The 24,650-nt window shown below is 36.2% G+C and overlaps 1 protein-coding gene across 2 annotated transcripts in view; it reads left to right on the top strand.

Moving 5' to 3' along the window:
• LOC139747610 (V-type proton ATPase 116 kDa subunit a 1-like) overlaps positions 1-24,650 on the top strand; it is a 40,003-nt gene that overhangs the window by 9,386 nt on the left and 5,967 nt on the right. Inside the window, exons 5-16 of one of the 2 annotated variants that reach the window (XM_071660084.1) lie at positions 8,163-8,248; positions 10,201-10,327; positions 11,051-11,227; positions 11,340-11,552; positions 11,917-12,064; positions 12,746-12,885; positions 14,281-14,420; positions 15,842-16,054; positions 16,678-16,858; positions 20,601-20,774; positions 22,766-22,967; positions 23,660-23,831. In XM_071660084.1, the coding sequence (XP_071516185.1) occupies positions 8,163-8,248; positions 10,201-10,327; positions 11,051-11,227; positions 11,340-11,552; positions 11,917-12,064; positions 12,746-12,885; positions 14,281-14,420; positions 15,842-16,054; positions 16,678-16,858; positions 20,601-20,774; positions 22,766-22,967; positions 23,660-23,831 (1,973 nt within the window). The remainder of the gene's footprint in view (positions 1-8,162; positions 8,249-10,200; positions 10,328-11,050; positions 11,228-11,339; positions 11,553-11,916; positions 12,065-12,745; positions 12,886-14,280; positions 14,421-15,841; positions 16,055-16,677; positions 16,859-20,600; positions 20,775-22,765; positions 22,968-23,659; positions 23,832-24,650) is intronic. The other variant, XM_071660083.1, reaches the window with a different exon arrangement.

Below are 24,650 nucleotides of genomic sequence, written 5' to 3'. Positions count from 1 at the left end.
TCAAAAGGAATTTTGGCTTTATTACCTCAACATTGGTGATGAAAGCCTATCATCTTTGCTGTCACAACTTTAAAGAATTTTTTGTGTAGTGGCTTTTAATGAAATAAAATGGTTGCTGCTTGTTTGCACCACATCACAGAAAAAAAATATGAAAATTATGTTGGAGCAAGCAGGTAAATTACGTTTATAACTCCATATAGATAAATTGTTAATTGTATTGCTTCCTTAAACAATCTTGCCTTTTTCATTATTTCTTACACCCCTAGTTTTCATATTCATTGAAGCACTCTTTGTTTGAAGTTTTGCAATTCTTTATGCTGTATACATTGCAGCTTTTCTAGGCTTCACAAGTAGATGACTAGAAATTTTATTTCAAACCACTTGTGCTCATATGTTCTAAGAGTTTCATTGTTTTGTAAACCTTGCAGTCTATACACACCTGGGTAAGTGTTTGTCTCTTATGACTCATATATAGAAATGGAACAGCTTTCCTTCAAGGAGGCATAAACTTCACTAACACCCTTAACCTTTCATCATTTTGCCGTTATGTTTTTCCACAGCTTTTCCTTACTGAATATCACTCTATGTTAACCACTTTTTTGGCATCCAGATGTACTCCTTATAACTGGTATTGTAAGCAGATAAGTTCATCTCTCTCATATGCAAGGACATTGCCTTTGTCTTTATTTGCTTTCACTCCCCATCATTTTTTCATTCCTCACTTACAATTTACCATCCTATTAGAAGCCTTAAGTAGAATTTGAAATACATGAAAGTGAGACCATTTGATTTGTGCTTAAGAATTGTAGGGAGCAGCAAAATACATGTGGATAATTAGTGTTTAGTCATAATGTACCAGCACCCGTTAACTTAGCATTCTATTATGACAAATGATAATTGTGGTCTTGTAATGGAGACACTACAGTAATTGATTTTCATTTTACTATTTGTAAGTTAATTTTGTCTGATGGCTGTAGAATAAGGTAAGTGGAGTGCTTTTGTTGTCATGCTTGCTTATGCCGATTTGAAGGGACAGCACATGAGTGTTTAATTTTTTTTATTTGAAGAGCAGATTTGTTTAGTATAATAGTGGGGTGTTTTTTCCCATATTACCCAACTATTACATTTTTTTAGTGCCACGACAAGGGTAGAGATACAATACTTTTATTTAAAAATGCATGGGCTTTTCTAATTTACAAATATGTTTTAGGGGGAAGGAGTCAGTAGCTTGAAATTTTACTTAGTTTTATGTAAAATAAATTTTGATCCGTGATAGTATTTTTTTATGTACCCAAAAGGTATATGATGTTTAAAAATTAGTTCAGATATGAAGAAGATTTATTTACTGTTTACAAACTTTCATCTTTTTATGTTGCTCAAATGCTTTTTAGACTTAGTCTGCTAAATAGTTTACAAGGATCATCCTGCACATGTAAAAAGATTCCCATATCGAAAATAAGTTTTGATACAGAAACTAATCTGCTCTGCTTATATTATGGTTATGACAACTGTACCCCTCTTCAAACCGGTGTTATGTGTACTGGAAATCTCATGTGGAAGAAATAAGAACTTGTTTTAGAATTCATCACCATTTACCTCAAGGTATCCTTTTGGATCTGACCAAGAATACTAAACACTAGTTATCAACCTCCATCATCCTTGCATCACCTGTTGTCTTGATAGTTGCTTGAATTCCAGATGGACTTTAGATTTAGCTGTGGAATGGATGAGAGTTATGGCTCAATCTTCTTAACTCTAGTTTACATCAGAGCAGAAACCCGTCTCACCTTGGTAAAGATTTAACAAGTGCTCTGGATACAAGATTGAGAAGATTATGATACACCAGAATCTCTCATATCCAGACTTGCTTATGATAGGAATGATCTGGACAAGTGGAAATTCTGGATTTGGCAAACATTTTTCTTTAAATGTAACTATTTTATCCTAGAACATGGAATTGAATGTTAAGATATAATTCACCATAATTAAGGCATAATGATGAAGAGTTGAGGGATTCTGTGTTGATTGCACAATGCATGTCCACACTACCCATTATCATGTGCAGTAGAAAGAGTGACTTGAAATCAAAGATGGGATCTTTGATGGCTTCCATCTAGGAGTGACCCTGCTAGTGTCACTGAGTAGAGTAGATTTCCTGAAAACCATGGAGGCTGGATTTGTGGAAGAGTACTTTATTGAAAGTTGCATGTGGACAGTTTTGGAGCAAATTCCAGACTTCAAGGGATTTGTAATAAGAACAGCCAAGTGAAAATGTGATGGCTTTTCAACTAATATTGTACCAGAAAAGTCTCCCAAGAAAGATTTTTTATAGAAGCATAAAGAACTGTAAGCAGTAAGAGTATTAGTGTGGCTACTGTTAGGAAATTGTAGAGAAAAAGGAAGAAGTAAAAAATTTCAATCATTAATAGTGAGAAGACCGAGATAAAAGTTTGTCATTCAGACATTCTGACTTTCATAGCTTTTCTTGTGCATATTTCTTAGATAGTTCTGACTTTCCAAAATTTCTAATTTTGATGGTTGCTGTGAACATTTCATTGACAAGGTAATGATCATGAGATTGCCATTACTATTAAAGTAAAAACAAGAAAATAACCAACCAAAAGAATGGAATTAGCCATTGGTGCTGCTCATGTGTTCTTTTCTGTGATGAATATGAATCCTTTAGATGCTGAGGAAGAGAGTGAAAAAGGTGGCAAGTCCCTTAAAGTGTTAAGTAAATTCAGAACTGGAATAATTGAAATTTGTCACCCCTCTTGACTTACAGTAAAGATGAAAATGTTCATCAATAAAGTTTATAGAGGGTATGAGTTTGAACTGAATACTAAAGAAAAAAGTGGAAATAGGACTGTGGTAAGACTTGTATGCTTTTTAAATACAGACCATAAGTATTGAAACATAAACGTCATGTTATTTAACTCTTGTGGATACTCGGATTTTGTATATAGTAGGTTCAGCTGGTGAGAGAAAAGGGTTGAGTCCCATCAAGCTGACTGGTACAGTATTAACTTAGAAGAAAATTTTTTGCACATCAACATTTTATTCATTGGCATTGCTACAAAGAATATTGCATCTCTTATTGTGGAGTGTGAGCTGTTAATGTAGTTACTTAACAGATGAGGTGAAGTTGGCATGATAGTACCTTTATGCCTTTAATTAGTTTATTTTCTTAAGGACTTCTTGACTCGCTGATACCTATTCTTTGTTTTTTCGTTTTTTATATTGTACAATTTCAAGCATAGGTTACATTGGTATGGGAAAGGGCCTTGTTCATGTTACGTTCCTATGTACATGTTTAGAAATTCAGAATCTGTGTGTGAGTTTTGCCGTACTGATGTGTTTATTATTGCGCTCGATCATGGGATAGTGTGCCAAATTTTTAACCCTCTGGGGAAAATATTTTTTCAGTTTATGAAAAGGTGCTTATAGAATTGAGACTTAGCCATCTTTAGCCATTTCTAATTTGTGGAAAGACATTATTTACCAAATTAGCCAATCTTAAGTATGCAAAATGGTATTACAACATTGTTTATGTGATTAGGTGCTTGAAAAGCTATGAGCCATTATTTTCTCATGAAAATTTAAAGTTGAGCATTCTTAGTATAGGAAAATGTTATTTACTGGATTGGCTAAATCTAAGGATGATCCATGTGGCTGCAGCATTGGTGAGGTTGTGGTTCCATAGATATGCCAAGTCCCTGGAGAGGTCATTAGCTAATTATCAAGGCCTCCAGATTGCTCTAATGATTTGAAGTTTGCTTTGGTTGCCATCGTGGCCAGCAAACAGAGCCTAAAATGTGCATAGAAGTATTAAAAGAGTATTAAATGTTAATTGACTGATCATTAAGTTTGTAATGCTTATAGCTTGTAATTGGACAAGTATTGAGCATCCTTAAATTTTTTGAACATCTTGTTAAACTAAGGGGTTATAGCTTTCCAAACTCCAGTAGGCAATATGGTGCAACAGAAGATTGATGTAGGTGCTAATGTCCTCCTCCTACCTACTTGATTGTTGCTTTTGTGAATACTTAAGAAAAGGAGAATTTAGTCAATGACTTCATTTGCTGAGTGCTAAGGAAGTCTGATTTTATGCCCCTGTCTGTTGGAAGTATACATTAGCAAACTGTTCTGAATGGTTAACAGATTGCGATTAGTTATTTTTGGTGTATTTCTTTTATAGTGATGCTTTGCATGTAGCAGTTCTAGATCCCCAAATCTTTGAAGGCATATGATCTAATTGACAATTGGATATAGGAAGTTCAGGCCTCTCTTGGGTGCAGGGTCTAAGCTAAAGTTGGGTCTTGTCTTTTGAAAACTTTTGATTATTGAACTCCCTCAGGAGACATTATGGCATCAAACCTGAATAAGTATTTCTTTTCTTTCTGTATACAACTTTACAGCTTCCAATTTTAGCGAGGTAGCAATAGTGATAATTGCGTGTTCCCTTGTGGAAAAATCCCTCCTCCTCTCTCCTTTGTTCCTGGTTTTGGAAAGTAATGCCCCATTAGTCACCTTCTCTGACACACAGGAGGTATGGAAAGAGTATTTATTCTCTCCTAACTGTGTAGATTAGATAGATGTTGAAGAAAAAAAGATATTTTTGAAGTTCATATCTTTCTAGTGCACACTTATCTTTCATGTTCTAGAAATTAAAATGTGTGCTTCTAGCTTATTTTTACTTTACAGCAGCTTGATATCTAATATTTTTCTCTTCATTTGAAAGTGAAGGCATGTATGATTTAGTATTGCTGTTGCTTTTTATTTGCCTTATTTAGTGTGTATTACCTCAGACAACAAAATGATGATGTTGGCTTTTACTCCACTGATGGAACATCTTGCATAATAATGGTGTGCTGACCAGTATTGTTTTGAGAACATTGACAACTTCCTAATTGTTTCTATAAGTTACAAGTTGGTATGCATGAACTTTCACGCCAAAAGCCTGAGAATATTGACTTGAATGGAAAAGTGAGTCTAGTAAAAGTTTGCATTTCTTTTTTTTTTCTTACCTGCTTGCCTTTCCCCTCCTCAGCAAGATAGCACCAGGAACAGATAACTGATCCTTCAAGGAAAAGTCCTTATTTAGCTCCTTGCTTCCCTTTAGTAAACTATATCTGTTGGGAATTATTTCCCATACCATGCATGTGTCCCATGTAGTTTCCTTCTGTTCATCAGTTTACAAGGGGATCTAGACAGACTAAGGTTTGTTTCATGCATAGATGATGACTTTTAAACAAAGTAAGTGCAGGTAATAAGGATAGGACACTGTGAAAGAAGGCTTTAGTACAGTTATGATCTAGCTGGAGATAAACGTCAAGAATCTTACTGTGAGAGGTACTTGGAAGTTGACATTGTTCCTAATGTGATTCCTGATTATAGCATTAGGAGAATTATTGAGGGGATAGATATCTTTCAAATTTGTAAATAGCATTTGAGACAGTTCCTGAATCAAGAGAACTGAGCTGTTAACAGAGGATGTAGACTATTTTCCTACCATGGAAGAGAGGAGGATAAGGGTTCACTTGATCACAAGTTTCAGATTTCCTAATAATTTGAAGTATGTTGACATTGATCACTGCTGTAGGAGATGCAGTGACTAGGCAACCAGAAGACATGACAAAAAGCTAAGAAGCTTGTTGGAAAATATATGAAATGCTGTAGTATCAGGGTGGTGGATGACTGGAATATGATACTGAGTGATAGAATTGTAAATGCTGCCATTATTCAAAAATTTAAGAAGCTAATGAACAGTGGAGAAATTTGAAGATCTAGGCCTTGACTAGCTTAGAACTCCCTCCCCGTACTGTACAAGTAGGTAATTGCACACACGCACAAAAAGAAAAAATCACCCAACCTAACATCAGAGTTCCATGTTACGAGAATAGTAGAGGAGACAAACTGTCTTCTAGCTAATATCAGACTGGCCTTCACGAAATATAGTCATGGAAATATTTAGCAAGATGCTCTAATCATAAAACATAAGGCCAAAAGTAGAATATGCTCCTCAGGTTTGGTCACCCTGCCTAAAGAAGCAAAAAAGAGGTAATAGAGAATGTCCAGAGGAGGGCAACAAAGATAGTACCATATTAAGAAAGCTTTACTGGGAAAGACTAAAGGCTTAAATTTGTCAACTTTGGAAGAAAGAATAATGAGTGAACTAATCATAACCTTAAGTTTTAAAACATTGATGATGTGGACAGTGGAAGTTCTTTGAGATATAGGGATATAACAACCAGATGCCGTGAAATTAAGGAAAAACTTGAACAAGGATGTAAAGAAGCAATTTTATAGTATTATGAAAGTGGTGGTGAATGGAATAGAAAAAATGAGGACATGGTTAATAAAGATGACATACATGAATTTAAGAATCTTTATAATAGTAGAGAATGTTCAAGAGATAAGGGGCCCACAAGTGTAAAACTCCCTCACCACACAATACAAATAAATGATTACACTCACACACACACTGTAAATGCCATTAAGTTGGAGTGTAAAGCTCTTTGTTTTTGATGTTCAAAGAGGTAGTTACACACTACCAGAAACAGGCTCCTATGAAATTAAATCTTTCCCATAATATACCAATAAGTAATGCCAAGTAGATAATTATAATTACACACAAAACGGTGACTTGTTAGAGAGACTGAAAAAAAAATTCTTTGCGTTGTACATTATCCACTCATAGAGCCCAGTATTTTGTACTAATGCAATCAAGAAAACTATTAGATCTTTAACTTTCTGGCATTTGTAGTGTGTATGTTTGTCAATTAGTAATAGTTTTGTTCATAAGGCATTGAAGATTTAGGTTTATATCTTGGATAAAAAACAAGGATTGCTTTTGCTGTTGAATGCAATTGAAGTTTTATAGGTATTCCTATCTCCCCAAGAAACCATGCATCTGGTGCATGTCCTGACTTGGCTTTGGTAATTTTATTTGGCATTTTAGGGCCTTCATTTTAAGCTGTAGTTATGTTGCTACCTGTTATTGATATTCTTATTTTACATAGCTATAGTACAGGGATGTATAAAGTCCACTAGAGTAGAATGATAAACTTAAATTTAAAAAGTACTGGGTCAAGCATAGGCGAGTTGAGGGACTTTGTTGTAAGGGCAAGTTAAAGGATTGAAAGATATGTTATTGAATGAAGAGAGAATGGAGAAATCCTGTACATGAAAGGAGGGCAGAGTTTGAATTGGAATAATGGTTTTTCTTTAGACGAGAGTATATGGAATATGACTGTGAGTGTTGCATTGTGTAACTCTTCCTTTCATTGAAGCATTATCATCAGTGATATAGAGTGAGTTTATTGTACTTCAGAGGAGTTATCTAAGAAGGCTCTAGAGTTATAGAAATACGTGTTAGCTTCATCCAGCATTGGATATGTGAGTATCATTCCTTTTGGAAAGACAAGTGTCTGCTTCTCCACTGGAAAAACTATGAATTCTTTAATATGTTGTTAATTTTTTATGGGATGTAAAATATCACATATCTAGTAAGTGTACATCTGCTACTCTTTGCTAGAGGTGTTTATAAGTGTAGCATAGACTGCACTGACTTCATTAAACCCAATTTTTTCTTTTTAGGGAAGAAAATGAGTGTGAAATGTAGTGGTTTAATTTTTGAAGAATCCTAACCACAGTTTCTTTATAATCTTGATTTTTATTTTCATTATAGAGATGCTGTACTTCAATTCAATGAAAATTTTAAGTGTGGTATTCCGTTACCCTCTAAGGAATTGGAAAGGAAGGGAATAGCCTAAAACATGTAAACACTGTTTTGTATTCATTTATAAAATCTTTCAGTTATCATTTCCCTTACAGTTTAGAGTAGAGGACTGCATCTTCTGGACATGGTATAGCCAGATGATAGTGGATATTGGGGTAGAAATGAAAATGGGGACAGTTGTGTAGGCATAACAGGACAAGTTTGCACCCTTGATATGAAATCATTGTAAAAAAGCCCATGATTTTTTCTTTTGATATATAGACTGTAAACTTGATGTAATTGAAATAATTCAGGAATGTTGTTTCCTCCCTCAATTCTTGGCTCACATTCTACCCTTGTCGGAAACCTCTCTGGACACTCATGGGCCTTCATTTGCGGCTGGTCCTTTGACCCCATCTAACGATCATTATTGACTGTTCAGCGAGAGGGCAGTCTGGAATCTGGTGGGCAGACAAGTCTTACTCAGAACCTGCTCCCAGAAGATTCTAAAGGTCCAATTCAACTCGGGTATGTATGTGTTGCTCCTGATAAACATCCTATATTTTGTCTGGTTGTTTCCATTGGAAACTAAGCATGAGTCATATAATGATACCTAGATACTAATCATATATCAGTAGTTTTAGTTAAATGCCCTGGTTAAGTACTGTTATTAAGTCTGATTATGTGGTAGTTTTGTGCTATACTGTACTTCATTTGATATCTTTGAATTGTGTAATCACATTTGTTTGTTTAGATTTTAGTTTTGTGTGCTTTATACCAGTCTGTATGAACTCCTCTTTTTCTATTTTTTGACATCTGTGTGCATCTGTTGAAATATATAGAATGTTTAGCCAGACAAATGAAAGAAAAAATGCCGTGAGGAGAGGTGAGGTGCTAGAAGATTGCTAGGAGAATGAATTTGAAAAAGTTGAAACTAAGGCAGAGAAGGGGAGATCAAGAGTGATTTCAGGAAAAATAGGAAGCACATGTTTGATAAGTACTGGTTTGTTATTATTCTAAGACTGTGGCATGAAGGGGAGGCTGCATGTGCCACCCTGTTGGATACTGGAATACCTTTTTTGGAAGTATAGTAGATAGTCTGAGTGTTTGCATGTTTATTATTGTACCTCCAGATATAAGGGGCAGGAAATGTGTTATCCAAGTTGAGAAGGGATAGACAAAGAAACCTTGAAAAGAATATTATGAAAAACAAAAGAAAATCCAAAACTTTATGTAAATTCTGTAGGAGTAGATTGTTGGTTAAAGAGCAGCTGATAACAGCCAAGGGATTCAGAGGGAAAATTATATATATGTAAAAATATGTGAGGACCTTGATGATGAGTTTCAGAGTGTTTTCATATTTGTCACTAAAGCACCAATACCAGCAAGGTGGGATGTGGAGGTCTTAAAAATTCTTGGAATTTCAAGAAGAGTCTCATTGCATTATCAGAATGCCTTGACCCAAGACTGTATTGAAATCTTTCCATGTGACATGAGGTTTTGTGCTGATAGACTCAGCAGGCCACTTGAAATGTTTTTCAGTACATTGCTAGGGTAAGCATATGTGCCAAGGGACTGAAAGAAAGTAAAAGCTGTTCCTGTCTTTAAGAAATATTGAGAAACTGTTCTGAATGGCTGGCCAGGCTTCATAACAATTGAGGTTTGTAAAGCACTGGTTTGAAAAGATAATCAGAGAGCAAATAGGTGAGATATTCCAAAAGAGAAACCACCCAAGTGAGGTGCAATATAAATGCATGGGAAGGAGGCCTCCTGTTGTATGTCTTTCTCATGTAAATTCTTCTGGAGATCCAGTGACAGAGTAACCATAGGTCATAACATGAAGCTTGTTAGAGAGGGTATGAAGCATTGTTTTGTTGTAAGAGTGGTGGGTTTATGGAACCTATTATTGTTATACAATCCAAGAACCCCTTTTATGGGCTTCCTGCTGCTTTAAGGCCATAAATTACCCAGGGACAGGGGAATGATGAACTCCATTGGAGCAAGAAGCACATTCTCTCTTTCCATCGACATTGATTAAGGTTGCATCTTGCTTGTGGTGTAACTACATGCAGGTGGGCTCCAGTAACACCAGTGGTTGGAATACAAGTAAAGTTAGATTCTGAAACTGAGTGTTTACAGTATACAAATTTTAAAGAGTTTGCTGGTTAAGAAAGTTCAAGTGATGGGGTCTCCACAAGTGCAGAATTTTCTTCTTGTGCTACATAAATGTGTGATTACACTAACATTCATTCTGTTTCAAGTAAAGGAGCCCATCTGATTTTTTTCATTAAAGAAAACGTTGTATGGGATACATTTTACTGCTCATTTTGATGATTGGGGTTATACAGCATATCCAGTTGCTGTGATTAGTGATTTACTGACAGTATTCTCACATTGTTACAGGTAAAGGTTAACCAAAAATAACATTTTTTTTGCTCTTGATCTTAGACTGTGAAGTGGGTTAATGTCTCCTCTTTCAGATTTGTTGCTGGGGTAATACTTCGTGAACGAATCCCAGCATTTGAAAGGATGTTATGGCGTGCATGTCGTGGCAATGTGTTCCTCCGACAAGCTGAAATTGAGGATCCATTGGAAGACCCAACCACCGTGAGTGCTGAAGCTAAATATGAATTGTAGTCTGCATGTGCGTGTGTTCTGTTACATAATATAGTTGGATTGCTAATTTATCTTTAGAGCAGCTTGCTTTTGCTCATTCTTAATTTTTCTTCTGTAGTGTGTTCTGCTACTTTCATTTGTGTGTCCCTTGACAGAGTAGTCTCAGGTAAATAACTTCCATTGAATCATTCAGTCGCATTCTATCCATATCACTCAAGGTCCACTTTATATATTGTTTGTTGTTCATATAAAGCATGCTGTAAATATTTCTTAGGCTGTGGGTATAATGTTACTCATATTGCTCCCAGGATTTAATGGGATGTTTAAATAAAAGACAAATAGGTAAAGAATAGAGATATGTTTTAGTAGGTTGACTTTTGTCTTTGCTCATCATGATGAAAGAGTGAACTTAAATTTGATATAAGAATGTCATGTGTGAAGATTTTAGTAAGTGAAAGGAAATTTCTGTATGACGATTTATACTAGGGGAAGCACAGTTTACACTGTTTCTTTTGACGTGTGTGCAAGACATTAGTTTAAAAGCAGAATTTTCGGTTGTAACACATCTCATATTGATATCTAGTACATGCTGTAATGTATCACAGAAGTGTATGAATTGAATAACAATGGTATTAGATTGTGTACTAGTTACTGGCAGCTCAAATTTTATAAAATATACAACAAATGCAGCTGATGATGAATCTACTTTTACAGGGTGAGCAAGTCTACAAGTCGGTGTTTATCATCTTTTTCCAAGGAGATCATCTGAAGATGCGTGTCAAGAAGATTTGTGAGGGTTTCCGTGCTACCATGTATCCATGTCCTGAGGCCCCGGCTGATCGACGAGAAATGGCCATGGGAGTTAAGACACGACTGGATGACCTTAATACTGTAAGTATCATAAATTTGTTATTACATCTGTAAAGTGTTTCACAGAAATTTTTTGAATTAATGAATATGACAGTAATTACAAACATGGCATCTGACACTTTATTTTGAAAAGGTGCTGAGTCAGACCCAAGACCACCGCCATCGAGTGTTGGTGTCTGCTGCACGCAACATCCGCGCCTGGATGATGAAAGTTTGGAAAATAAAGAGCATTTACCACACTCTTAATATGTTCAACTTGGATGTTATACAAAATGGGTTGATTGCTGAATGTTGGATCCCTGTTGCTAATTTGGAAGATGTCCAGTTAGCTCTTCGGCGAGGAACAGTATGTAATATAACTTCTTTGTGTAACTGAGTTTAAGTATTGGTAATATTTTAACTGAAGAATATGGAGACATGTGGAAAGTACTTAATTTTTGCATTATTGCATTTCCTGAAACCTGTTTTACTTGCATACTGATGCAGAAATATTTTTCCTTCCTTATACTAACCACTCTCACACTGGTATTTCATTCAGTAATGTTAGTTATGAACATACATCAGAATTATCACTTTAAGTGAGAGATCTTCATTTTGTACCCACCTGTGAATGTATTTAATTGGCTTTCAGTTAGGTTGCATTTTGATTTGAAAAATTTGATTTTATGTTGAATGCTGGAAAAATTTTAGAATGAATATTTCATTCACAGGAGAAGAGTGGAAGTTTACCAGCAATCCTAAACAGAATGAACACTCCGGAAGCGCCTCCCACTTTTCATCGTACTAATAAGTTTACCAAGGCCTTTCAGACTTTGATTGATTCTTATGGTGTGGCTACATATCGGGAGATAAACCCAGGTTAGTAATTTAAGTGTTTTGGTTATAAGTAATTGCTGAATGCTTGATTTTTTGCACTTGTAGTGGCACTTTGTGTGTAATATTCAGTGACATAAAAAGTAAGAATTCAAAAATAAAGCATTATTGAAATCATTATGGACAAAGAGTTAAGCCTATTGCTTGAGAGCAGGTAAACGGCCAAACTAATGGGTAACTCCACATTAACTCAGTTGGGATTAGAATGCATTCTGGATGTGATTTGTTTAATTTGGCTTATCAGCTGGAGTCAGCAGGGTCAACTGCCATGTATACTGTGATTTGGTAGGAGGTATGTCTGTCACATCTTGTTAGAGTTGTATCTTCTGAAGACACACTGTGAGAAAACTGCTTGTACTTGTTCTGTCATATAAAAGGAAAACTTAATTTCATGTATATTTTGTGGCATGAATTTACCAAATTTCACCAGAGATTGATAAAAGGAACAGATTTATTTTATATAGTACTTTATGAAACAGATGCTATTAGAGAAATGATTGGTATTAAGTAATGGTTGGTGCATATGTTGGGAGTTTATTTGACATGTCTTATCTATGTATGTTTGAATTCAGATTGTCTTGCATTTTGACATTGTGGCATTAGACAATAAATGAAGACAGACATGTTCATGGTATATTTGCATATCAATGCATTTTTTTTCCACAGCACCATATACCATCATTACTTTTCCATTCCTGTTTGCCATTATGTTTGGTGACCTTGGACATGGAATGATTATGGCACTTTTTGGAGCCTGGATGGTCTGGCGAGAGAAACCTTTGTCTGCAAAAAAGACAGATAATGAGGTATGTTACAGTTTCTGTAAAAGTTTGTCTTGGTATTATTATTTGATATCCAGTATGCTTTTATTTATTTGTCCTGGGAAAATTGCTACAGTAATTCAGTAATCCACCTAATAAGATTCAGTCAGAGGTTAGAGTACATAACTAATAGTAATTTTTTCCCTTAAATATTATTTGAATGTGTGATTTTTATTTCACTGTATTGAACAAGTGAGCTGAAAGGACTGTTACCCTTCCTTACTAATTTGTTTAGACATATGGTACCAGCTGAAGCTGAAAATGTAAAAGTCCATCCCACTCACTTGCTAATATAATGATACAAAAATAATACTATGAAAATGAAAATATTTTTTTTCATGCTTTTTAAAGTTAATATTATGATACCCACATGTGGTAGCTCATTCCAAAGAAAGGATAGTATTTTAACCTTTCCACCTATCACTCTATCCCTCTTACTTTTGTTATTTTCGAAGTCCTTTGAAACTGCTCCTAACTTTAAAAAAAAAAAGTCTCGGAGAAATCAAACATTTTTCATCACTCTTGTAAGTAAAGTATTACAGTATTACTGTTTATTCTATAGTAGGTAGTAGTTGGTAGGTAGCCACTGATCAGGGAGGTATGTTACTAGTACTACTCACCTGGGTATTAGGAGTGTTGGTGACAGCTGTGTATTGAGCCAGCATTTTAGTGGTTGTTAAGTTGCGCTCCTGTGACCCAGGTAGATTTCTTTTCTTTCTGCCTCACCCACATGTGGATTCATTGCATTCTTTCCTCAAACATGCAGTCTTCCCTTGGTACACACAACACTTTGACAACACTTAACTCATCCTTTGTATCTCTAGATTTTCCTAGGGTGAGCGCTGTGCTTTATCCCTGCCTTTTGGCAAAATGGTAGGAGCAAAAGAAAGAAGTAGCAGGTAGGAATGTTAGACTGGAGTATTAGGTAGAAGTTGTAGGAAGGAGCATTAGCCAAGGGCATTTGGTAGAAGTTGTGGGTTGAAACATTAGGCATACGCATCAAGTTGAAGTAGTTGGTAGGAGCTTCTTTCAAACATATCTAGAATCGCTCTCTACCAGTGGGCTGTTAAGGGCGAGATACTAAAGGCTAAGAAGTGGCACTGCAGTTCAACAGCCATGGAAACTCTCTTGCCTTGGCTCACCTGCTTGAGGGAGTTCCCAAAGGGAATTGGTGTGAGAGATATAGATAGATAGATTATTGTGTAATGGTAATGTTAACTGCTTATACTGAAAAATTTAATTTTTTTTTTTTTTAAAGTAACACCAGATTTAAGGTCTGCTTCGGTGAATGGGTTGTCACACTGCTGTTTTAGTACAGAAACACCATGTGTTTGGCATTTGGGGGGTGAAGGAAAACTTGTAATTTTTTTTCATTTTCAGATATGGAACATATTTTTTGGAGGTAGATACATCATCTTTTTGATGGGGCTTTTCTCCATGTATACTGGATTGGTTTATAATGATGTCTTCTCAAAGTCAATTAATATTTTTGGCTCATCATGGCATGGAAATGCTTACAAGTGAGTGTACTTTATTGCTGATTGTTTTTATGTATAGTAATAACAGTGTATTTATTTATTCATTCTCACAGTATATAGAGTAATGAGAAATTGATAATTATGTTGGTTGGACAAAAATCTTTGGTGCATATGAATGAACATTGGTTTTGCTTTTCAGATTAAGATTGATGTTATAGTATTAAGGACATGAAAATTAAGAGATGAGATTTTGTCGTCCAAGAGAGTACGTCACTTTCTGGTATGGATGTTGGAAATAGGAAACAGAACTTAAAACGTCGTAAATGATGTTTTTTGAAATGTTATAGGCATAGGGTAATACATTTTAGTTGTTAGAATGTATATGCGATTTACCTTTGATTTCATGGTTTTTTCATTGGTATGCCATAGATGTCAAAGGGTGCTAGTTGGAAGGGTTAAGGTCATTTTTCTTTGGGATTGGCTCGACTAATGCATAATCTCAAGATGAAGGAAAAGTTTTGTTTTCAGACAGAAGTGGAGCAGACAAACAAGCTTGTGTGCAAATTCAGTAGGAAGCTTAGTGATGCATGAGGATGGATGCCATCTAGTTTGTATGTTTAAAGCCTCATTTGTAACTTTCTCATATTTCCTGTAATCCAAGATTGCCATGATTGGGAAGTGCTTTTGCAAGTGCCTTGTTGACCTCTGTGAAACAAAAAGGAATAGTCAGCATATCTTCAGTTCCTTACTTATCTACTGAGAGAGAGAGAGAGAGAGAGAGAGAGAGAGAGAGAGAGAGAGAGAGAGAGAGAGAGAGAGAGAGAGAGAGGACTTATCCATAAGTACCTGTGATAATGTCTTACCTTGTGTTGGTGCTAACTTTTCCACCATCTCTCTGCTTTTGTTTAAGATTAGGTAGTAATGAATTGTGGAGGGTGAAAAAAGAAGTGTAGAAAGTGGTGAGAGTGAAGAGCTCTGCAGAAAGATAGATTATGGCATAAATGAAGGGATGGGAATTGGCTTTAGAATAAGACAGAATATGGTATGAAATTTATGGAGGCCATTGAAAACATTGCTCTTTAGGTATCATACTAGTTTGTGAATGGATAAATGAAGATTACTTGAGATGAAATGTCTACCCAGAATATTAGTTCTTTCAGGTTATTGGGCTAGGTGACCTTTTCACCCACTTAGGTCTGTTGTCTTTGGATCTTTTTCATGCACTTTACTCTCATGCCAAACATAATTTTTATTCTATAAAATGCATTCTTATTGTGTTGAGATAATGATATCACTTTTTACGAAAATAATCCTGAAAAGTTAATCTAGAATTTGATTTGAATGAATATTTGTTATAGATTTATATTTCTGTATGCAGGTACTGTTTGTTGAGATAAATGATTTTTTTAACTTTGATATCAGTTTTGATTGGTGATTATTAGTGTTGTATTTCTTCCTTGCAGTGACTCCACTATTTTAGAGAACAAAGAACTGACTTTAGATCCTGGAGACACCAAACAGTATGATCAGTATCCTTACCCATTTGGGCTGGACCCCATGTGGCAGATTTCCAACAACAAAATTAATTTTTTTAACTCATACAAAATGAAGATCTCAATTATATTTGGAATAGTCCACATGCTATTTGGCGTCATCCTCAGTGTTTGGAATCACCGGTAAGTATGATTTGAAATGAGTGTGTTTATTGATTTCACAATATATGTTGCAAAGTAAAAGTGAGATGGATTTAAGTACAAAAACATTAGGGTATTGAAAATTGCTCATACTGCAAGAGTAGTCATGTTGCAACAGGAGAATATAGTACATGACCTCTCTACTAAGTTACTCTTAGCTTGGTTTACAACTCTTTTTTTTTAAATCCTGAGAATTGATCATTTTGCTTGAAAGTAAACAACAGGGAAAAGATTTATCTGCAGAATTGAGGTTTAGAAGACTAGCACTGTGAATAATTAATTGTTCCTGTAAAAGATAGATATGGCATTCACTTTGAATATAATAATTATGCTTGCAACAACTTGTGATGAAGTTCAGTATATTTGATTCAGCAATTATAGTTGGGAATTTATTTGAAATTGATAAAGTTTAGTGAAAATGATTGATAAAAGAAAAACTATGAGGGTTCTCGTCCCTGCACTGGTACCTAATACTACCTAGTGTGATGGAAAGAGAAAACTTCCCATTGATAATTCATTGCATATGGAAGCCTTGTAACTGAAGAATACTGTTTCTCTTGTTTCTTAGTTACTTTATTATAATTTTCTCTTTGTTTCAATTTCAGGTTTTTCAACAGACCTTTAAATATCTACTGCGAATTCATTCCGCAGCTGATATTTCTAACATTCCTGTTTGTATACCTGATCCTGCTTGTGTTCCATAAGTGGGTATGGTATGGTGCTGGAGGGGATTCATCTGTTTCTCCTAACTGTGCTCCATCCATTCTTATTACTTTCATCAATATGGTGAGTTCTATTATTGTCTAATAAAGTTGACATACGTAGATTTAAGTTGAGAAACACTATGCATGTCAGTTAAAATGAGTGTGCACAAAGGAGATTGTTTTTCATGACTCTGTCTTGCCAAAGCAGTAGAAACATTTAGATAAAAAAGAATGCTCTACAGAATTTAAGATTACCTGATTTTGATGCCACATGCCGTTGGTTCCATAGTGATTTCATATCTCCATAAAAAAATCGACTTTCCTAAAAACAATATTGGATGGTGGAATATATCACTTTTCCCCAAAAATGTGAAAAATATCACTTTTTTTTATCAAGCAGTTTAGAAATGTGACAGTAGACCATCAGAACTGGACAAGAGTATCTCAGAAGTATAATTATTGCATCAGACAGAATATTTTAATGAATTGCTTATTCTATAGATTTAGATGCGGTAAGAATGCAGGCTCTTCAGCAAAGTGGCTCATTTTTTGAATGATGTTGATGAAAGTTAAGCCATTCTTCTAATGGGAAAAAACACTTAGCTTATTATCTGGCTTTAAATTTGATAACAATGCAGGTTCTTCGTAAAAGTGGCTTATTTTTTTATTGATATTAATGAAAGTTATGCCACGTATCTGATGGGAAAAAACACTTAATGCTTAATTTATTGAAACGAAATATAGTGACACTACACAACCATGTTGCACCCCATTATTTATTTCAAACCACTTAATTTCTTACATGAACTACTGGAAATCCTCCCCTTTCATTTTTGATTTTCCAAAAGAAGGAACAGAAATGGGGGGCCAAGTGAGGATATTCCCTCTAAGGCTCTGTCCTCTGTTCTAATGCTACCTTGCTAATGCGGGAAATGGAGAATATGTATGAAAAAAAAATATGTTTAATTTTCCAAAGAAGGAACAGAGAAGGGGACCAAGTGAGGATATTTCTTCCAAGGCTCAGTCCTCTGGTTTTAACGCTACTTCACTAAATGGGAAATGGCAAATATTTATGAAAAATAATGTATACATCCCTTTTTTGTTTGTTTGCCTGGCGTTATCTCACTAAACAAGGGGGCAGCAATGCTGTTTCCTGTGGGGCAGAGTAGCAACAGGGTGGATGAAGGCAAGCAAAATAAGAAAAAAAAAATATATGTTGATATGTATATGTATGTATATGAGCATTTATGTACATATTTATGTGTGTATGAGTGGATGGGCAGTTTCCTGGCATTACCCCGCTAATGCGGGAAACAGATATTATGTATAATAAAAAAAAGATATATATATATATATTATCCCTGGGAATGGGGGAGAAATAATACTTCCCACGTATTCCCTGCGTGTCGTAGAAGGCGACTAACAGGGGAGGGAGCGGGGGCCTGGAAATCCTCCTCTCTTGGTTTTTTTTTTTTTTTTTTTTTTAATTTTCCAAAAGAAGGAACAGAGAAGGGGGCCAGGTGAGGATATTCCCTCAGAGGCCCAGTCCTCTGCTCTTAACGCTACCTTGCTAACGCGGGAAATGGCGAATAGTTTGAAAAAAAAAATATATACATATATACACATGTACATATTCATGCTTGCTGCCTTCATCCATTCCCATCGCCACCCCACCACACATGAAATTATATCCCCCCTTCTATGCGAGGTAGCGCTAAGAAAAGACAAAAAAGGTCACATTTGTCCACACTCAGTCTCTAGCTGTCATGTATAATGCACTGACACCATAGCTCCTTTTCTACATCCAGGCCCCACAGACCTTTCCATGGTTTACCCCAAACACTTCACATGCCTTGGTTCAATCCATTGACAGCACATTGACCCCGGTATACCACATCATTCCAATTCACTCTATTCCATGCATGCCTTTCACCCTCCTGTATATTTGGGCCCCGATCACTCAAAATCTTTTTCAATCCATCCTTCCACCTCCACTTTGGTCTCCTGCTTCTCGTTCCCTCTACTTCTGACACATATATCCTCTTTGTCAATCTTTCCTCACTCATTCTCTCCATGTGACCAAACCATTTCAACACACCCTCTTCTGCTCTTTCAGCCACAAGCTTTTAATTACCACACATCTCTCTTACCTTTTCATTACTTACTTGATCAAACCACCTCACACCATACATTGTCCTCAAACATTTCACTTCTAACACATCCACCCTCCTCTGCACAACCCTATCTATAGCCCATGCCTCGCAACCATATAATGTTGTTGGAACCACTATTCCTTCAAACATACCCATTTTTGCTCTCTAAGATAACGTTCTCGCCTTCTACACATTCTTCAAGGCTCCCAGAACCTTCGTCCCCTCCCCCACCCTGTGACTCACTTCCGCTTCCATGGTTCCATCCGCTGCTAGGTCTACTCCCAGATATCTAAAACACTTCACTATCCAGTTTTTCTCCATTCAAATTTACCTCTTAGTAACTTGTCCCTCAACTCTACTGAACCTAATAACCTTGATCTTATTCACATTTACTCTCAGCTTTCTCCTTTCATGCACTTTACCAAACTCAGTCACCAGTTTCTCACACAGATCAGCCACCAGTGCTGTATCATCTGCAAACAACAACTGACTCACTTCCCAAGCCCTCTCATCCAGAACAGACTGCATACTTGCCCTTCTCCGAAACTCTTGCATTCACCCCCCTAACCACTCCATCCATTAACAAATTAAACATCCATGGAGACATCACACACCCCTACTGCAGACCGACATTCACTGGGAACCAGTCACTTTCCTCTCTTCCTACTCGTTCGCATGCCTTACATCTTTGATAAAATCTTTTCACTGCTTCTAGCAACTTACCCCTCACACCATATACTCTCAAAACCTTCCAGAAAGCATCTCTATCCACCCTATCATATGTCTTTTTCAGATCCATAAATGCTATGTACAAATCCATCTGTTTTTGTAAGTGTTTCTCACATACATTCTTAAAGCAAACATCTGATTCACACATCCTTTACCACTTCTGAAACCACACTGCTTTTCCCCGAATCTGATGCTCTGTACATTCCTTTACCCTCTCAATCAATACCCTCCCATATAATTTCCCAGGAATACTCAGTAAGCTTTTGCCTCTGTAACTTGAACACTCACCTTTATCCCCTTTACCTTTGTACAGTGGCACTATGTATGCATTCCACCAATCCTCAAGCACTTCACCGTGATTCATACATCATTGAATATCCTTATCAACCATTCAACAGCACAGCCACCCCCTTTTTTAATAAATTCCACTGCAGTATCATCCAAACCTGCCACCTTGCCAGCTTTCGTCACCCGCAAAGCTTTCACTACCTCCTTTTTCTCTAGAACTAGTTTTAATGCAAAATTCTGTTGTACACCCTCTTAGATCTTCATAAACACTGTTTATTCGTCAACATCAAGGAGTCACAATTCTTCGTAACACAATTAGTCCCTCTACTACCATACATTGTGCCAGCTTTGCAAAGGAAGTGTACTCTTATCTGATTTAAAGTAATTTTTCGTCATATGCAGTGGTACATTTGCTACCAGTCTTTAGGCACTTAGCCTCGCTTTTGTGCTTTCTTATAAAGTTTCAAGATTCACTTAACATCAGTCTCATATCCACATCATTGTTTCATCACAACTCCAGTATCCACAGCTTTTCTAATCTTTAAGAGCTTCATTGTGTACTATGTAATGTCTTCTTTATTTCTAATCATTTCATTTACAAACTTTATAAAGATGCTATTAAAGCTTAGAAATTTAATTTTGTTTCTCTTTCAGGTACTGGTGAAGCCATATCAAGAAAAATCAGAAGGGGATAAGTGTTCACCTTACATGTTTGCTGGACAGTTTGGAATCCAGAGGTTCCTGCTTATTGTTGCCCTGTTTTGTGTACCATGGATGTTATGTGCTAAACCATTCTTTCTTCACCGTGCCAACAAACGAAGACAGTTGGTATGAAAATTATTCCTTTGTCAGGTTTATACTAATGTATCTTAATTACATAAAATAGTTATGGATATAAACCTGCCTGCAGATGGGAAGGAAATAAAACATGAAGAGTCATAAATTGCATATTATGAAGTTGAAATAGGGACAAGTGGGATGTGCGTGTGTAAGAAAGTGTAGTGATTGTAGAGTTGGGAAGTTAAATTGTTACAGAATGATATAAGGGAGATCAGTGTCCCTTCTGTTTGGATGATTAAACTCGTTCTATGTATTTTACTTTGGTCCTGATGTGATTATGCTGTTAATACTTTTCTGAACATCATGTTCATGTACTCTGAATGCAGTTTGATGAAGATTAGTAAATAATTTACCTCCATGAGCAGATGAGGTTGCTCTTTGTTCCTGGTGCTGCCTTTATGTGTTGAAAGTGGCAAACAAGTATGAATAAAGAAGTATGAAAATCCTCCAGGCATGATATCATGCAGAGTGGCCAAAGGGAGCGTGAGTTTGTCTGAGAAAGCAGGCACTTGGGTTGTTTGAGGGGGAAAATGATTTGATTGGTATGGACATAGCAGCTAAGAGTGTGGTAACTGATTTCTCTTGGTAAGAACATTGTTTACAGAAGTTTCTTAAGAAGTCATTTATTATTTCTTGCATTTGAATGTTCTTTTCAGGAAACTAATCTGGAAAAGAACAGTGCTTGGAGGAGTTCGGGGATAAACTCTAGTGATAGGAAAAAATTAACACTTAAGGTTTTTGAATCAGAAGAGAAAAGGAATGATGAAAACTCTGGTACATTCAACTGTGGTAAGGATGATGAACTTAACAGTGATAGGAACAAGAAGGATAGAATTAAGCAAAAACAGGATGAGGTATGTTGAGTGATGCTGATGTATTTTGGAAAAATGAAAACTGGTGTGTATCGTAGCTCTCATATGGTATAAAAGTGTAGTATAGAGAATATTATGAAAAACACTGTACACCAAACAAAAGCATTGATTAGAAAAGGAATTCATAATTTTTCCTGAACTTATATCCTAGTTTACCAGTGGCTTTATTACATTTTATATATGTGCTCATGGATAAACGGATAGTAAACATACACATTTGAATTTTTCATTTGATTTTCATTTTTACAAGATTCAGTGGCATATGTGGATTGAATGCATTGAGGGGGCATCAGACTTTTTCCAGAATGCAGTGGCACGTCGGTTTTAATAATTTTCATGCATAAGGTCCCTCATCTTCTAGGTTTGTTTGTTATTTCATCTAATTTTGTAAAGCAATGTCTGACCCTTCCTTGCTGCCTTATGGTGTTTAATATTATTCTGTTTTTATCCATGCCATTCCTTCTTGGTAGGTTTGGATGAAATGCACACTGGCATGGATCATTTGTTGGATATAATTTTTCTAGAACTAGGGCTTCCATTCCCTATTCTGCAGGTGAGAGGAATACATGGAATTGAATAAAGTGTAGCCATGTGATGTATAAGGGAGCAAATTGCTGTCAACGGGCTGGACCAGTGCATATGAATTGGTCAGTATGATGCATATTAGGATTGGCTGTAGGTTCCAGTTTTGGTGCATTATACATGATAGCTAGAGAAAGGATGTCATAGCCCCATGAGAGCATGTCCCCCCAGCTGTATATCATATTGTTCCAGTTCACTTTGTTCCATACACGTCTCACTCAGCTGCATGCTTTCTATGATGCAGGGAATATGTAGGCAGTATTCTTTCTCCCCTATCCCCAGGGATAATAATGGGATATGTAGATGCATATATTTGTTTATTAGGAAAACTGAATTTTTTTTGCTGTTGTAGTAACTCAGGAATGCTGAATAATGGGGAGTTCATATTTGTTTGCTGCAAATGAATTATCTTTATACATATGGCATAACATTAGCACAAGTGCCTCTTATTTTCATTATCCACTTAATGTAAAGAGTTGGTACCATTTGCACTCTTAATGATATTAAGAAAAAAATTCTTGGCAGGTTATGCAAGCTAATGGGGGTGAGGGTGTAATAGAAGAAGGTGGTGCAGAGGCAGCAGCGGCAGCAGTGGGGACTGAGGAGCAACATGATATGAGTGAAGTAATGATACACCAGGGCATTCACACTATTGAGTATGTCCTGGGTTCTGTGTCTCACACCGCCTCTTATCTTCGACTTTGGGCTCTGTCTTTAGCTCATGCTCGTAAGTTTATGCCTTAATTTTGTAAATGTTTTACTTTTGGTTTTAGTTTTTCTTCTGCCCTAGGAGCCATTTTTATCTTCTATGAGACTCCTGCTGTGTTCAGGAAGCCAGCCATGTCCACCAATTGGGACTACAGATTATAAAGTGGAGTAGTGTGTATGTCAACTGAAGATTAATGTTTAGTGTCATCATTGTGGTAGTAGCATCATATGCATGAAGGGTCCTGGGAAATGTTGAATCAGTATGTAATTCCTTAAAAGGATATTTGTATTTATGCATCACTTGACCCTTCCCATCCAGTCACTTAAGTAGAGCACTACAGCTGAACTCATAGAACTCCTTTAACAACAAAACCAACCCAGACTGGTATTCCATTTGTCTGTCTGTTATAATTGGTATTCCTTTCATACTGCATTTCTTCACCAAACAATAGGATATCCTGTTCTTCAAGCTGTAGTGATGTTTATAGGTTTGAGTATTTATTTGATAACATTCTATATTACCTATATGATGATATTTATGCACTGCATACCATGCACAAACTTCAAGGATGACTTTGAATTGAGACTTAAAACAAACCAGCTGATTTTAGAGTCAGGTGTAAGTTATTGGTTATTATGGTCTAAAGATTTCTTTTTATGAATGTTAAACTTTGTCAGGCATATCATACATTAATTTTTTTGTATTGACAGAGCTTAGTGAAGTATTATGGGGAATGGTACTGCGTATTGGACTAATTGCTGGTGGTAAAGGTGGGGGTATTGTCATGTACCTCATCTTTGCTATTTGGGCATCACTGACTGTAGCAATTCTAGTACTGATGGAAGGTCTGTCTGCCTTCCTCCATACACTACGATTGCACTGGTAAGTTGTATGTCTCAGCAGAAAGTACTAACTCTTTTGATTAGGGTGTTAGTTATGAAAGCAAAATATTTTATATTTAAGTAGAATGTGCAGACTGTATCTGCCATAAAGGTCAGAAAATGTTGATTATCAAAACCCAGTCATCATACTTGATACTCGCACAATGAATAAGTAAGAAAAAAGTGATCCCACTGAAGGTATTTTTGTATGATAGAGGCAGTGTGTTTATAATATGATCATAATTTAAGAAAAATTTACCTTATCAGCAGGTAGTAGTTAGTAGGCAGTCACTGAGGGAGGTTTATTACCAGCGCTACGCGTTTGGCTTTTTTGGGAGGGTTTGTGATGGCCGAGCAGTGAGCCAACACTTCAGTGGTTGTCATGTTGCACTATTTTGACCTAGGTCGTTTGTTTTTGCCTTGCCCACACATGGATTTCTGGCATTCTGTACAAAGCATATATTAATTTCCTAGCGCTACCTCGCGCACATGCAGGGGGAGGGGGTTGTTATTTCATATGTGGCGGGGTGGCGATGGGAATGAATAAAGGCAGACAGTATGAATTATGTACATTTGTATGTATGTTTATGTCTGTATGTGTATATATATGTATACGTTGAGATTTATAGGTATGTATATTTGCGTGTGTGGACATGTATGTATATACATGTGTATGTGGGTGGGTTGGGCCATTCTTTCATCTGTTTCCTTGCGCTACCTTGTTAATGCGGGAGACAGCGACAAAGTAGAATAAAAAAAAGTGTGTGAAAGAAGAAAGTTAACAGTAAATGTGAATAAGAGCAAGGTTATTAGGTACAGT

Source organism: Panulirus ornatus, chromosome 69 (genome assembly GCF_036320965.1).
Source record: "Panulirus ornatus isolate Po-2019 chromosome 69, ASM3632096v1, whole genome shotgun sequence".
In the NCBI taxonomy this organism is placed as follows: Eukaryota; Metazoa; Arthropoda; class Malacostraca; order Decapoda; family Palinuridae; genus Panulirus; species Panulirus ornatus.
The sequence above is the reverse complement of the archived record's forward strand: the minus strand, read 5'-3'. Positions and strand labels throughout refer to the sequence as shown.